Genomic DNA, 16,369 nt, shown 5'->3' with positions numbered 1-16,369 from the left:
GTGCCGAAGTGCGAGTCATGTAAGTGCGTGAAGTACTCGTACTACTAACTCCTTTTTCAGCGTCTTCAATCTTTTAGGCATTCGTCACAGTACATCCACATCCAAGCCTCAATGGGGCTGGCCTCGTTGGCCCTCGACTCGGACCGACGCCGCGACGACAACTCCGCGCGTCGACGTCCCTCGTCTCGGCCCTCCAAGACCGAGGCTTTATTGTGAATGTACTGCTCCTTTGCCCCAATTGATCTCGACGAGTGGAGAAGGTAGTATTAGCCACTGGCTACTGCCCTAGACGTTCATTAAGAGCCCGCAATGCTCCTTGCGAGTGCTTCACTCTTACAGCATGGACTACCACACGAATCAACAATTCGATACCATGATCAAGACAAAGCTCCGACTTTCAACGCCAAGCAAATGGCATTCTGGGTCGACAGCGATCGACACTAGCGCAAATACCGCTATTGTTTACCCATCGCTAGCCGGAGGAGTCGGACTTCTGTTCAGGAACCGATCGGATGGATTTACCCCAGTTGCCTTCATCGCGTTGGTACGCCAGCGTTCTCCACTTGCTGCTTGTCGACGTGTACGAGAAGTTGCAAGTCTTCAACTACACCCCGATTTTTGACGTTTGGTTCTCTAGTAGGCGCAGTTCACAATGGCTTGATGATTCCGTTCACTGAGGACACCACCATCGCGTACACGAGAGAAATCGCTAACGACAACACACTGACATCGCACTGTGGGGAAAGGGATACCACCCTTCTTCTTGGGTATTTGGTGAGTACGTGTTCCAACACCCCATACTATTAATACTTGCTAAATACTTTGCCATTCCATACCTGGGTCTGAACTCGATGGCAAACAAGAAAGATGGAGCTGCCTACTCGATGCAGGACCTGCCCCCAGACCGCAAAATCCCTACCGTCTTCCCTCGTACTAGACGCCTAGGCGTTCTAAAAAAATAGAACGCCTAGTGGGCGTTATATTTGAATAAAAGGCCTAGGCGTTATATTCAAGTGAAACTACGAAACTCTGAAGGATGCAAAAGGTAGGCGTTGTATTCAAGTAAATTTAAAATCCCTGAAGGTTGGTAGTGGTCTCTAAGGCGCCCAGCTGCTCAACCCATTTCCGAACTATCGACGGCGAGGGTATCTTGAGTTTTGCGGCAAGGGCGGCAAACCCAAAGCCGTCGACACCCTTGCTGTACTCTCCAGCAACACTGCGCTTGAATCCGATACTGTAGCTATTACGCTTTTTCTTGGGCTGACATTCTTGGCGTGGGCTTTTGTGTCGCGGGAGGGCGATTGTATAATGATACGACAAAACAAGAGCTCGACTTCCGCTCGTATGGCTGGCGGTCGGCACAGAGGTACTACCTCGTCCAAATGGCAGCAGAATTGTTGGCAACTACTAACGTTAACAAGAGTTGTGTTACGCTTGGGTAGGCGTTCTATTTTGCAATTGCTTCAATTCGAGGGAGCGATCAGATTCGGGATTGTTGACCAACCTCGAATACAACGCCTAGGCGTCTAGTACGAGGGAAGACGGTAGTTATCGAGTTGATCCATTTCCGAAGTAGTAATCATAAGACTGGCGGATTAATACGATCGACGACCCACCGTACTTCCGCCATGAAGAGTACCGGCCTTACTTCAAGAAGCCAAAACCTCCGTGGCAAGGTGCGTAGCTTCGAGAACGACCCACCATTAATATGCAAACAGTTTGTTTCTTAGTTTCTTAGCGGACAGATCTAAGACGAGCGATCACGCGGGCAACAAGCGACTGCGGAGTCTTCGACGCAGTTTCGACTCGAGCTGGCGCAGATCCTGAGAATCTGGTCAACTTCTTGCCGATTGCAACCGCAAGCCGCTGGCAGTTGCGCTCGATGATGAGATAGGAGACCGTCGCCAGGGCGTACACCAAGACCAGGCGCACGATGAACTGATCAATACGCGGGAGTTCCCTTAGGAACGGCTGAAAATTCACGAACGGATGGAGCAGGTACATGGAGAAGCTGATCTTCCCCGTGTAGCAGAGGAAGTTCCACTCCAGCCCCCGAGAGATTGCCGACGGGAACAACGTCTCGATCACAATCATTGCTGACACCGGTAGGCTGACCGACGGCACCTCTGCGTCTTCGCAAGGAAATAACTTGAACCACGGCTTGAAGTCTCCGCGGGACACGTTGCTCAACACGCAGCAGATCATGATCAGCTCAAACGCGCGGATAACAGCGAGCTGCCATACGCGCGGCTCAAAGCGGCGTTCCTTCATCCACTTGCTCAGTTCGGAGTGCACCACGGCAGCCAAAGACCCCGCCAGGAACGTCGACAAGTGCGGTCGAAACTCTCCGTGGCCTCTTCGGCTCGTGTGACCTCCCTCATGGTACACCCAAACGTACATCGGTACTATGGCGAACCACTTGAATTTACCCAGGAGGCAAACCGCGGCCAGGAAGACCGGGATGATGAAGTAGTACGTGATCTCGATCGGCATCGTCCAGAAGAGGTAATACCGGTGCTCAAACGTGAGGATCTCCCAGATGCTCCAGTGCTCGATGTGGTAGTGCGCGAGGTTGTAGTAGTGCGTGCGGGTTGCTTCGGGCATACACGTCAGCACGAACGCCACGAACGCGAACAGCGGGTACACGCGCAGCACGCGCTTGACGAAGTAGACCAGCAGCGTGATCATCCACTGGCGGGGGCCGTCTCGACGACTGATCAACCGGTTGATCTTGGACTCGTTGAGCATCGTGAGCAGGAACGCCGAGAGCACGAAGAACGTGTCGACTCCGCTCGGCGCAATCGTTGACTCTTGCAGGTACCCAGCGTGGATGTGGACGACCATGAGGCTGGCGATGCCCCGCAGGCCGTTGAGGAACTTGAGCTTGACTTTTCCGCCCGGAGGCGGCCGCTTGTGCTCGTTCTTGTCGTCGTTCTCCAGCTTGACTTTCTCGACGTCGATGGCGTCGTCGCCCCCGTTGATAACGATTAGAGTGGCGTCGCTGCGGAGGTGGCAGGTGGGGCTCTCGTCCGTGATATGCTCGTACTCGTGGATAGCGGTGGCGGAACGGTACGTCTCGGACTTGCTGTTTGGTTCGGCGTTTATCACTAGCTCCTTCGCCGGCATGGTGGATTTGATCCTGCGGAGAGGGCGATCGACTGCTCAATGAGCTTTGTGCTGTGGAGGGCGGAGTGCCATGTTTTGCTGTCCGGGGCAAGCTACCAGCTACCAGTCGCTGCTTCGCTACCAAAGGGCAGGTTCGTTTCACGTTCGTTTCGCAACTGAACCTCTCTTGCCTAAAATGAGGCGCGTACAAATGAGAGGAAGCTAGCTTTAGGATCGGATACCTAACATGTTTGAGCTCGGTTCAAGCCTCCGTGGAAGCAAACCTGCATCACGGTTCAGTAATGAACCCGCCGATATGAGGGCGGTAATGGTGATTCACGTATTCGTGCATTACACCTTGCCAGTCGCCATAGAGTAGCGCTTGCATACCCAATGATCCTTCCTTACCTTGCTGGTCCCGGAAATGGGGCTGCGCGAATATGCCAAGTGTACCAAGCGACAGGTACACAGCAATCCGCCCATGGTATCAGCTGGGTGTGACTAGGGCTGTTTCGTTCAGTGCTCGAAAGTGCACGAAAGTACTTTCGTGCAAATTCATCAGCCCTTTATTACGGGGATAGCCCATTGAGACATCAATGGCGATTCTCTACTAAGTACGATTAAAAAGATGGAAATTACAGTCACAACCCTACCAAAACCGGTGCACGAAACAGCCCTACACTCCACGACAAAAAGATATGGACACCACCAAAAGTGGCTGTAACTCCCCCCATACAAAGTCCAAGTTGTATCATTTGTAAGGGGTTTTGGTTAATATAGGATTTTGCATGGGGATTAGCTGTCCATAAGTTTTGTCACCTGGGCAGAACCAGTGATTTGTATGTGAGCTACCTGAAGAAGCGCAAATGCGCGTGTTAGTAGCGTGCAGATCTTTATCAGCGTGTTCTGCAACTCTAGTCCAAACCGCACCTTAAAACGATAAAAAATGACGAAGCTACAGCCACTTTTGGTGGTGTCCATATCTTTTTGTCGTGGAGTGTAGGTGTGACACTTCAAGATGCCTCGGTTGAACCGAACCGAGTCGGTTACATATTCCTATTGCTATTGTAGTTGTCCAATCAGCACACACCTACGGTCAGCGATAGAAATAGGATAGCACGCCCACTTTTTGATGCTGCAAAGTGTCCACGCTCATTTTTAGAATGAAACACAGCAAACCTTTCCGGAAGTGGTTCAACCCGGAGCCAATGAATGGCTTGATGGCGTAGCCTCCCGTTAAGCCTGCTTTCGCATGTTTGGGCTCTTGTCGAGCTTCCTTCGTCATGGCACACACTTTCCAACGTGACCGCAGCACAATATTGTTTATGCGGCAAGTAGCGCTGTACTTCGAACTGTTTCCTGGTGCGCACACGAAACATGCAGCTTTCTCACTCCTTAATTGCAATGTCAGTGGAAGACGCAGCACCCGAGTTCTTCTGCCAATGCTTTCATTGCGATGAAATGTCGAACACACCAGCAAAACCGACGACAGCCTACGATAAAATAAGGAAGCAGCAGGCCCAATGAGCTTCTGCGCTCCAATATTCTCTGGTCTTTTCTTTTCGTGGGACGATGCATCCGTTTTTCAAGCTGTTGCAACACAATACGTTTTTGCTTCGAAAGGTCTCTCATAGCAGCTCCATTCAGCAACTTCTTCTCCTCCTCGGACAGATGCGCTCCAGACGACCAAGCGTGAGCGTCGTTGAGGTGCTGCAGCGACGACCCAATGTTGGCTACTTGGTTCTCGGACTCTGGGCCCTTTCTGTCTGTTGGACTGTGGGCTCGTTGTCCGGTTTGACCAGGCTCAGCAGCAGAAATCTACGAGTCTCCATTCAAGAGGTCGACGGGCAACAAACTCTGCTAAATATCCCCGCTTCCAAGGAGAGCGCCCACCACGTTGTTGAGGCAGATCCAACGACCGAGCAGCTCCCCATGGGCGACGAGTTCTACACATCAAGCTTTGCCAGGAGCGACACATCGACGACAATCATCTTCAATGTGTTTCGCGGCAGTCCAGAGGCCCTGAAACTTCAACTGGAGGCAGCGCTGAACCAGCAAAAAGTGACTCCGCCAGACGTTTGGGTCATGAGCTTCAACTCGCCGAATGAGAATGCATACAAAGAGGTCGTCGAGGCCATGCGACTGCAGTACCCCGACCGGTCGAGCCAACTCGTCATGACCTCATCCAACTACAACCACAAGTTCCACGGACGCTTCCTGTTAGCCTACATGGCGAAGACCAAGTACGTTCTGGTCGTGGACGACGACAGGAACATCGATTCGACGACTGTGTACGACTACATCCAGTACATGAACCTGCAGAAGGGCGTGTGGGGGAACTTCGGGCACCTGCGGGCGTCCACGTTCGATGGATACAAGAGCTGGCCGAACGTAGGCTACAACCTCAATTCTGTGGACTGGGTGGAGCAAGACTACCTCTGTGGCATGTGGTTCCTCGAGCAGACGTGGCTCGAGTACTTTATGAAGGAGCGTCCGCCGTCGTGGGCGACGGCAGAAGACATGCACCTCTCGCATGTCATGCGCAAGTACCTGAACGTGAACACGTACGGAGGCAAAGTGGCTCTCAACCCAAAGGGTCTACCGGGCAAGGACTACGCTGCGACTGTCGGCTCGGCATTGGATTTGCGCGAGTACATCTTCGACCACCAGCTCGGACGCGGCAACAAAGTGGCGAACGTGGACCAACCGCTCGATACGCTGGTCTACGCTGAAAGTGCGGGTGATATTGAGGATTTCATCGAAAAGATGGATGCGTGTCCTGCTGAAGGAACAAAGGGGGTGGCGCCATGGTGCAGCGCTGGCAAGACGGCTGCTGTATTCCGCGGAGCAAAGGACCAGGACGTTAACGGCCTCATCCTGGCAGCGGAGCGATTGTGCAACCGAACCGACTGCGAGTACTACAGCCCCAAGCCCAACATCAAGCACCCCATCCATTACTTTAACATGCGCGAAGGTTACGGCCAAGCATACACGGACGTGGAGATTCCGTTCCAAACCAGCACGACGGACGTCATCCTGTCTCTGGTTGGGATCCTCAACAATGTGTTACCCTACACATTGTTCTTGCCCAGTCCGGAGGCGTCGGCGACATTAGAAGTCGTAGAATCCGCGGATCCTGGCAAGCGGAACGTGTTGCAGATTTACCATCGCACCGCGTTGCTCACTGTGGACATCCATCGGAACTCGAAGACGAACCCTAAATGGTTCCGACGGCCAGACGTGGCTGACAGCACGTTTGCCAAGAGGTTTCCGAGTGAGATGAAGACTTTCGTGTGGCAGAAAGAGAACAACGAAGTTACGGCCTACTAGCGCAACTAACATAGAGATGAAACAAAATGGTCGGATAGATGTTGTCAAAAACGGCAGTTGGGTTTTCGCCACTGCCATCCACTGTTTGGTCAGCGTTAAAGGTAACCGATCCCATGGCAGTGAGCGGTATGGCTATGGGAGCTCGTTACTAGCGTAAGTGAACTCAATACTAGTATACCTTTTTCCAAAACAAAACAAAAAACATTATATGTTTGAGTGTTCGAGTTCCTGGGCCAGGGGGCAGGACTTTCGGCCGAGGTAGAGCGTAGTGTAATGGTCAGCGCGGGTACGTTTGAAACTCGATTGGGTAAATCGCAGATAAGCCAAGAGTTCTTGAAAAAGCTACCCCACACCACTTACTAAAGACCTCACTGTGAAAATGGAGAACTCCAAAGCAAACGAGATATTAGCACCTTCCCTTTTGGGTGGTGTAAGCCATGTCAAGGGCGTGCTGTAGGGCCCTGAGGTTGCAGGAGTTGACGTTTGTAGTGGGAAAACAGAAAGAGCATTTGCACGTAGGGCCTTCTATCGTACCAATAACAAACACACAAAAACCTTTAAGTTCTGACTTGGCGGGCCCGTGTGTGAGGACTATGGTAAGAATGATACATGTACTAGGACCACGCGAAGGCTGGGATTGGATGATTTTTGACACATCACTATTTTCTTAGCTAGCAAGGCTGATTGTGGTGGACGGGTAGCTTCTGCCCAGCAATGCGACCCGAAAATGTAGTATAAGCTTAGGAAGGTATCAAGTAAGATATTGAAGCCAATAAAAACGATTCTTGCTTACAAGTTGTAGAGAGTGAGAATATTCACCTTTGCCCACGTGCGGTTCATCCAACTCAGTTGTTCTCCTTAATTCATTTTCAATTAGGCATAGACTGGGTAGTTTCCTAGACTCGATACATGTACATCGGTCACTGGCTTACACCCGTTGGAAATCCCCAGGCTCAGTGTGGTGTTCATCGTTCGGCGCAGCCTAGGTCAAACGCTGCATGTGCTCTAAATGATACGCAATTGCACTTCGGAGGAAGAGCATTATTAAAAGCAGAGCATGCAACCACTTCACTGATAATGCTGCTATCGAGTCGATTCTAAAAATAGCACATGCTCGACCCTTCAAACAACTGAGCTTGAGTATCGAAAATGAACAGCTAAGGGGTGGTCTCATGGGTAGGAAGATAGGAGTGCTAATGACGCCTGAACTAGCAGCAACCACAGCGTGAAAGCGTACCAGAGCATGTTTTAGATGCTTCCGAGGGCACCATCAAAGTATGGAGTGGCTTGGGCCACTTGCGGATTTAATTTTGATGAAACCAGCATAATTTGAAGTGACCTTCCAGTAAATAATGTGTTAAGACGTATACGTACGGTCGTAGTTTTAACGACTACTATATTTTTATTTAACTTCGAAGTACCATTTGTCCCCGTGGCTCGACAAGCCCACGAAAGACAGCATCATAACTGCCACAGCGCACCAGCTCGAGGCCGTGCATAACTTCATTCCTCGGCAAACGAGCGATTGTATAAGGCACGAGTTACGGAGATTTTTTTTCGATTGAGTAACCATGACTATTTCCTGCTGCAAGAAAGCTGAGTGGGTGCCATCAACCTCGAAATGGAATACACAGTGCAAGTACGTAAGCTGCTCTACATCACGGAGTTCATGCTGTTGCTCAACTACGTGGAAGTCATCGTCCCTATTATTTTCTGTGAGTCCCCCAGACCCGACACGCCAATATATCCGTGCTAGCTGGAGTAACCACGTTGCGTTAATGTCAATGCTACGATCTGCAGCGGCGAATTCAATCGTGATGTATCACCTCCCGAACAGCATTTACTACAGTCAGATCACCAGCATGGATGAGCGACACTTGTGGGACACGATCGAGAATGTGTTACTATACGGTCGCTTGCAGCTCGCATCGTTGGTGGTACTCCTCTTAATTCTGTGGCAGAAACTGCGCATTTCTGCGCTGCGTCAGTTGGTATTTGTCCTGGAAAAGCAGGGCGAGCAAGTGCACCAAGCTAGTCTTATGGGGTTTCTACAACGTTCAGGCTTCGCTGGAGCACTACGGTAATAACCAGCAAAGCAGTCTAATTCCTGTTAGCCAACTCTGACGCCAACCTCTTTGTTGCGTTTCAACAGCTTCGGTTTATGCGTGGCTTCATCACACGCCTCACTGACCAGCAAATATCTTTACGTACGTACTGCTAGACCAATATTTTAGGGCATACGAGTATATCTGAGCTCATCGTCTTGATCGGACAGGGGCAAAAGCGTAAAAGTCAAACTTCTGGTGGTGCGGGTATCGACTTCAACAAGCATCTAGCACCAGTCAGAGCAGAGAACATACTTTTAGTCCGACAGTATACTGCACGTAGTAGATCCCAGCGTACAATAGCTCCGGCGTGCGGCCAGATTTGCTATACTGCCAGTGCTCATATTAAAATATGAGCAACATTGCCAGCGATAGTTGGGCAGCATCAGTCAAGAAAACTCAGTCACCCCGCACATGCAGTAAGCGCGCGCAGCTTTGGAACTCCAGACCAGTACGTTCGGCGATACTGGAACTCGTCGAACCACGCCAACACCTGACCCAGTACGTTGAAAAGATTGAGTAGCAGTAGCAGTGGTTTTGCTATGAACAGTACGTTGACTTACGTATTGGGTCGCTCGGGTCAGAGGGTTGAAAGAGCTGGTCTACTAGCGGCGCTAGTAGATCCCTTCTTTCTATACCCCGTGCAAGAATCTGGCAGCGATCCGTGAAATATATGAATCGATCGGCGAGATTTCGCGTCCTTGCTTAGACCGAAGTGCCTTTGTCGACGCCGAGTCGGAAGTGTTTACTCGCAGAGCCCGGATAGTTGTGGCGGGAGTCTTAAGTAACCCAACACCAGCAAGGTTCTCTCCATAACCGCCTACACTTTCTTCATTTCCTCGACTGGATGTGCGTACGCGGGGTGGAACTTGACAATCCATTGTGTAAATCGTCGAGAAATAGGTAGCCCATGCACTGTGGCTGAAGTCAGCAGGAACGTGAAAAAACATGAAAAAAATCGCAGCCCAACCGTCTTAGCAGTCCCCGATCGAATCGGACTCAGTGTCCTTGCTCGCTTCCAATCCTCCCGGTGGGGCAAACTCTTCCTGGAACTTGTACGGTCCTGAGGTGAGCTCCTCGGGAACGAAAATGGTGTTGGCTTGCCCATTCATGCCAGGCGCAAAATTGGAGAATGACACCTCTATTTTTGCTGTATTTTTGCTGTAACGGTTCGTCCGCCAAGACAGGATTGCATTTCAGAATATTTGTGCCAGGTTCATGTCGTCACCTTGCCTTGAACCAAAGGGTAAAGCCATCTCGCTTTGAGCGATGGCTTTAGAGACGGACAGTTTAGGGCTTGTAGTAATACTGAATGACACGGTTCGAGTCAGCAACACGACAATAAGAAACTCAACCATGGCATTTATGTTGTTTTGGGTCCAGTAAGGTTCACTTAAAGCCCACATATTATAGTATTTTAATAGCTCTTACGTCTGGCTGGGGGGCGTGGCTTGTATTCAGAATTTAACAATTAGCGGGCCCTCATCGCAATCGCCAGGCTACCTTTCGTGTCGCCTTGTGAGGTGACGTATCCCTTGTTTGCCTTGAGGTGCGTGTAACTTGACGGCTACTCAAGCTGCTCAAAGCAGGCGAAGCGAGCCGAGAGTGCCAGTCCATGTACCCGAATCATCATTAGCCACGGGTTTAAATTATCCCAGAAGCGAAACGGATGCCTCGACGCAGCATGGGGGTAACTAACTAATCGAAGAAACCGGCGGGTGAGGGGGTGGAGTACTCTCACACAAGCTGGCGAAGTCGCACGTAAGCTAAGCTAGAGGCGAAGCCTACGTGACGATGGGTGTCACCCCAGCTACGCCGCGCCAAGGGGATCGTCTCAAGGAGCCATTCAGGCTTGCCGACATTTGCAGCGCTCCGTGGCTCGGCTGGCTGTTCGTCTACGCCAGTGTGCTCCTCTTCTTCTTCGGCCATCGATGCATCGCCCTTAAGTCGCTCATCGCCATGTACGGCAGCTCCAAGGACCACACGGGTGGCGCGGAAGTGGCAGCGATGAGTCTCGGGTTTCTGCAGGATTTCGTGTGCGCCACCTACTTCGCCAGTATCCTGTGGTTGTTTGATACGTTAAAGCACGCCGCCCTCAGCTGGGCGGACTCGGAGAATACCAAGCACAAGTGCGTGACGACACCAAGAGTGTGGACGATCACCACGTTCCTGACGTCATGGCTGCTTTTATTCGCCATGATGACCCCGTTCGTGGCAGATCTACTGCTGGTGCAGCTGCGATCCATGCGCTTCACGTTCGACCTCATCACGATGGCCATCAACGAGAGGAACTACGTCAGCGCCGCCCCCATATCCAGCGACGAGTACACGGAAGGCTTGATGAGCGCGGCCTCCCTCGCGGTCATGGCGACGTTCTTCGCCATTGTGCGGACGTGGACGCGCTGGTGCAACTTGACACGCTGGAACCCAACACATCTATTCATCATGGGCAATCAACCAGGCGACGTTAAAGTCAACACTGTTAAAGGCGTCAAGTACGTGGAACTCTCACTCGAAGAAGGCTCTTTCCCCCAAAGTCCGGCCTCTGGAAAGTACCTACGAGACTTGATCCACCAAAGCGTATCCTTCCGCCGCGTGTTGCAAGCTGCTGTCGCCTGCACGGGTCTTATCATCATCCCCATTGTCACTGTCTCTCTGAGTTCTGCGTGCTCTCCTCGTGTCGCTTACACTGCCATGAACGCGACTCTGAACGAGCTTTTTGGACATGCTCTGCAGCCCAGCGCAAAGGGCGCCAGCTCTGCTGGAGCAAACTCGAACCTGCCTCCAATCGAGACGAACATCCACTCAACGGAGCAGTACAAACCTTTCGGGAAGAACTCGCTTTATAGGCGAACTACCGGTTTCCAGGGCGATCTGGCGTTCAATATCAACGTTACGCCAGAAAACCCGCCCAACGTTCTCGTCATCGGTGTCGAGTCGTTCCGGTGGCACGACTCACGCTACCTGGTGGGAGACGAAGACCCTGCCAAGTTGTTCAAAGGTGCGAACATGACCATTACGCCGAACTTTAATCGGTGGGCGAAGCGTGGAGTTGCGCTGCGCAATATGTGGTCAAGCAACCCAACCAGTCGATCCTTGGAGAGTATGCTGTTCGCACAGACTCCCTACGACAGTCCCGTCAAAACGGGCATCACCGGAGGCAGAAAAAATACCAAGCTGGCGGGTCTACCTCAGTTCTTCAAGGCTAAAGGGTACGAGACGTACTTCACCACTGGATGCGCCACAGACTTTGAAAACTGGAACGTCTTTCTACCGAGTCACGGCTTCGACACTGTCTGGAGCAAGAACGATATAGCGGAATGGGCGGAGAAAGATTTGGGTATCACGCACGACGATTGGTACGGGGACGAGCATCGAGGGTTCACGTGGGGGGTTCATGATGATCTCAACCTGCAGATTCTGGGTAATCTACTCGTGAACAAGACGAAGGAGCAGAGCGAGCGTGTGGCCAACGGTGAGGCTAAGCAGCCGCTGTTCATCACTCACTACACGATCTCCAGCCACGCACCGTTCGACGCGCGTCCGACGTGGTACGCTGAGGCGGAAAAGCCCGACTTCTCGGCACTCTACGAAGGTGAAAAGTACGCCGGAAGTATCAAGAGCTACCTGGAGATGCGGCATTTCACCGACGTGGAGCTGGGGAAATTCATGGATCGCATGGCCGCTGCAGGGGTTCTGAACGACACCATTGTCGTCATCATGGGCGATCACGGACAAGCTCCCGAAGCGGATTCAATCCACAGGGACGAGTTGTCAGTAACTCGAGTGGCAGCAGCTATCGTTGCTGAAGGGCGGCTGGGCAATGCTACGGGACTTGTGATCGAAGACGCAGTCGAGCAGTACGATATTCTCAACACATTGGCGGATATCACGGGCGTACCAGATGGAGGCTTTGAGCAAAACGGAGTTGGCCGCTCGCTTAAGCGCAAGGTGCGCTTTGGTGACCGAGGCGTCTTCAGTAACGTCCCGGGGTATAAGATGTCGGTGGTTCGTGGTAACCTGCGCCTGCGCTTTGATAGCATTACGGACTGGATGCAGCTACATAACACGGAAACGGATCACGATATGCAGGTGGATCTGTTTTCAGAGCAGTCGCCCAAAGCCCAAGCCGAGTGGCTGGCTTGGCGCGACGAGGGCCGCCGGATCTCTGCATACTACACGAAGCGGTGGGATGGAAACTGCTTTCTTGCTGTCGATTGCGATTGAAGCTGTAAAGCAACCAGAGAGAGAGATCCTGCCCGCTGTATATTTTCAGTTAAATTTTATACTTCAAATTTATTATACAAATGCAAGGCAAGTTTCCCTTAGTTGGGTTCTGGTGCTAAACTGGAATTTCAAACGAGTGTTCCATGGAAACAGCATTACATTCTTACTGGGCCGCTTGCTACTCGGAGTGGTAAATGATTTCCTTGGGCATCCCCCAGCACTTAAAGCCGAGGAAATGTGCGCTGTAACAGATTCCTTCGGTCTCGATACCATCGTAGCCCTCAGCGCCCCATTCGCTGCCAATCACATAGTGGGAGGGGAAAATGACGCCTTGGCAGTGGACGTCCGCTCGCACGTAAAGCATCGTGCCTCCAACGGAGTCGAGCTGAACAACGTCTTCCGTCTCCGCGTAGAGGTCTTGCATATTTCTTACGCTCAAGGGGCCCGGCACGAAACCCGTAGCCAGAGGTGGTCGAACCTTGCGATGACCCACCCACGCGTTGAGATCATAGACGTACCAGTTACCGCGGGCACACAGTGGGTGCACACTATCGAGCCCAGCTACAAAGTTCAAGCAAACGCAACAACTCAAAGTTAGACGCCACCATGATTCAGAACACTTGATCTTTACAACGTACATTGGGCCAGCTTGGAGATGGGTCTGGTGGGATCGAGATGACGTCTGCGTCTAGCCACACCACGTGCTGGTGCCAGGTCTGAAGCGTCGATAGCAGTGCGTAGTTGCGATATCGAGCGAGCATCCGCCGGCGGTTCGCCTGGATAGTATCATCGAGGCGGTTCTCACGGGTCAAACCCTCGGGACTGAAGTCGTTGCGAAAAATTACCGATAGCTGGGCATAGTGCTGAATTTCGTCCGCGAAGATGCCCTTCACCTTCTCGAAATCATCTTTGGACGATGTCAGCAACGCGATCGACATCTTCTCCTTGCGGGAGTCCATCGGTTCGAGCAGAGGAAAGAAGTCGGCCACAGTGCGGTTGGCGCCCCATGACTCAGCGCCGTTGAAGACGATGATCAGCAAGAGTGAGTCCTTGTCCCGGGTCTCGTCTTGGGCGAGCAAGTCGGTGTTTTCAATGCGGTAGTGCATGTTGGGGGAACAGCTCGGTATACTCGGTGAATCGTGCGACAACTGATCGACTGGAGAACGCGATAGTAGAGTTGAGACCAGCTAGCAGGGGCGTGTTCGGGTGCAAGACGCTCGTTGGCAACGGTAGAGCTCGAAAGAACTTGTCGCGAGGCGCTATGAGAGCTCTCCCCCCTAGGACGATCAGTAGGAGGGACACGGTGACGAAGAGGAGGCCTCTCGCATTGCCTTCCCGCCCTCTTTTGGCTGCTCGCAAGCGCCAAAGCTGAAGAAGCACACACAGATCCTTCATCATTTGGTCGTGGCTTCTCGGTCGGGAGGTTGCGCTGCAGAAGCCGCGATGGACTCTGGTGTTCGGTCTTAGCTAGGTACTACAGGTAGCTCCCGGCTAATAGCGTTTACCAGAAACGGACGGCGAATTTTCCCAATGAACGACCTTCCTAACAGCGGGCGTTAGCCGCAACCGATGTCGTTTCAATTTGCGCTCAACGGACTTCGCTTTACCCGTTTGCGTTCATCCTAAAACGGACGTAAATCACCTGCGTCGGTTTCGAACGCTAAACCTGCTCACTGAGCAGGTCACCTGCTGAGCAGTGCTCAGCTCAACCCCTTCTCGTCTTTTGGTTGCTCCAGTTCACGAATACGTCTCGGGCCGAGACTATATCTACCGGTAGTAGACGATAGCAGGGCGGGATTCAGGAGAGTATTGTGAACCGTTGCTGGAAGTACTGCAGTCGGTGATCTGCCACCTCAAACCGACCAAAGTACAACACAGTGAGCAGCGCTGAAAATTTCTATTTCCATTTCTAAAATAGAATTAGAAATAGAAACTCAAAACTTTGACTTTGAGTCAAAGTGGATGCTGTACACACCACAGTGGTCAAGTTCCGTACACCATCGGCTCACCGCGCTTCGCAGCGACGACTGCCTGGGCGCAGTGAAGCGCCATCTTGTTCACAAGGCGTACAGTAGGTCCATGCAGTTCATGCAGACCTCCGCAGCTTGCCCCAGCAGCTTGCCAGCAGCTGCATGCGCGGCGGTCATCTGACCACGGGGGGCACTGAGCATGTCGTCGTGACTAAGCGCGAGGTAGCGCTTGATCGCAGCTTTCAGCACGCTGAAGCAACCTGTAATAGAATCGCACAAGCCAAGCGTTAGTATGAACCCATAGAGTAGCAACAGAAGGGGAAAACGCACCTTCAATCGGGTTGCACATAGGAGAGTACGGCGCAAGTCGGAGGAGCACAAGGTCGTCACGCGTCTAAGACGCGCGCGCGAGCCGCGAGGCTGTGCGTCGGTTCCTTAGGCATGAGCCAGTCGAGGTGAGTTGCAAAGTGACAGCTCTCTGAACGCTGGTGGGCGCGAATAATTGCTGGTGGGCCAGTCGTAGTCCGTTTGAACTTTAGAAATTCCACTTTGACTTGAAACCTAAAAATTAAAAATGACATTTGAATTTCCATCGTTATATTTTGCCAAATTGAATTGCACTAATACCACCTTGAAGTGGCAAAGGTGTAGTAGATTGCTGTGGGCGAAGGATTCCGGGGCCAAAGGGCAAGCACGACAAGTCCTGATACTGCAGCCAAACACAGCAGAGTCGTTTCCTAACGGACGGTAGCACCCACCGTTTGTGGGATCTCGGCGGCATAGACACCTTCTCAGGGAGCCAGCCATTTCAGTCGCTGAAGGTCAACCGCTCCTTCAGATTGGATTTACCTGCTTTGGGAGTGCGGCTGTAACCGTGACGGAACTTTCACAAGCCGTGGGAACCGCACGTGTACCTCTCTCTCTCTCCAGACCGCATCCGCTCGAATAGTGATAGGAAGGAGGGGGCCCACCAGAATCCTTCATCTGCTTGTTGCGAGTTTCGGCGTTAAAATGTCAAATTACCGGAAGGCCGATAATCGACCTCAAGTTGAGACTTTCAATGTGGTTGTCGTCCCAAAATGCAACTTTCCTCAATGCATCCAGGTATTGGTGGGTATCAAGTGTTTCATTGTGTTAGTGGGCCAAAGGCATTAGGCACTTTGGTTAGAGGGCAATGTGCCGAATGGCAGCCCCCAATGAATGGCCCATTAACACAGGATCGCGAGACCCCCCAAATCGGTCGTTGTTTCCATAGTGTCTCAAGTTCACGGCCGACACGGGCTCGGTCATCTGTGCTTTGACGTGGTGCGAGATAGTGTAGCCCGTGCTACCTCATTTGCTCTGATGACGCATCTCCACAAACTCGGCGGCATGATATCCAACAGTAGAAAGCCACATCGGTTCGCGGCCACTCCACAGCGAGCCCGCGTCCTTATCCTGGGCTTGTGTTCAGGAAATCAGCATTTTCACCCACACTTGGCCATGATGAGGGAGCGAAAGCCCCCATAAAGAGAGTTGAGCAATGAAACGTGGCCAAGTTAGTAGGCGCGCCACTCGACGCGGCAAGCACACAACTGCACAAAACGCAGACGAACGAGCCAAGGCCGACGCAATAACCACAAAGCTGCACCG

General features: G+C 52.1%; 5 protein-coding genes across 5 annotated transcripts; 2 read left to right on the top strand and 3 right to left on the bottom strand.

Moving 5' to 3' along the window:
* Positions 1–1,776: 1,776 nt before the first annotated feature.
* Positions 1,777–2,886, bottom strand: PHYSODRAFT_408242 (hypothetical protein; the record flags this gene model as incomplete). The annotated part of the gene is made up of 1 exon (XM_009522337.1): positions 1,777–2,886. A coding segment is annotated over one exon (1,110 nt), but the record flags the coding sequence as incomplete, so codon positions are not given.
* A 2,151-nt stretch (positions 2,887–5,037) lies between these two features.
* PHYSODRAFT_482262 (hypothetical protein) lies at positions 5,038–6,435 on the top strand (the record flags this gene model as incomplete). The annotated part of the gene is made up of 3 exons (XM_009522336.1): positions 5,038–5,232; positions 5,308–5,682; positions 5,758–6,435. The coding sequence occupies 3 exons, from the start codon at positions 5,038–5,040 to the stop codon at positions 6,433–6,435; spliced, it is 1,248 nt and encodes a 415-aa protein (XP_009520631.1).
* Positions 6,436–10,334: 3,899 nt separating this feature from the next.
* Positions 10,335–12,767, top strand: PHYSODRAFT_478693 (hypothetical protein; the record flags this gene model as incomplete). Its single annotated transcript, XM_009522335.1, has 1 exon — positions 10,335–12,767. The coding sequence occupies one exon, from the start codon at positions 10,335–10,337 to the stop codon at positions 12,765–12,767; it is 2,433 nt and encodes an 810-aa protein (XP_009520630.1).
* Positions 12,768–12,945: 178 nt separating this feature from the next.
* On the bottom strand, positions 12,946–13,873 carry PHYSODRAFT_478556 (hypothetical protein; the record flags this gene model as incomplete). Its single annotated transcript, XM_009522334.1, has 2 exons — positions 12,946–13,328; positions 13,402–13,873. The coding sequence occupies 2 exons, from the start codon at positions 13,871–13,873 to the stop codon at positions 12,946–12,948; spliced, it is 855 nt and encodes a 284-aa protein (XP_009520629.1).
* An 877-nt stretch (positions 13,874–14,750) lies between these two features.
* On the bottom strand, positions 14,751–15,086 carry PHYSODRAFT_326371 (hypothetical protein; the record flags this gene model as incomplete). The annotated part of the gene is made up of 3 exons (XM_009522333.1): positions 14,751–14,819; positions 14,864–14,997; positions 15,068–15,086. The coding sequence occupies 3 exons, from the start codon at positions 15,084–15,086 to the stop codon at positions 14,751–14,753; spliced, it is 222 nt and encodes a 73-aa protein (XP_009520628.1).
* Positions 15,087–16,369: the final 1,283 nt, after the last annotated feature.

The sequence above is a fragment of the Phytophthora sojae genome, assembly GCF_000149755.1.
Source record: "Phytophthora sojae unplaced genomic scaffold PHYSOscaffold_2, whole genome shotgun sequence".
Classification (NCBI taxonomy): domain Eukaryota; phylum Oomycota; class Peronosporomycetes; order Peronosporales; family Peronosporaceae; genus Phytophthora; species Phytophthora sojae.
This window is presented reverse-complemented; position numbering and strand designations above follow the sequence as displayed.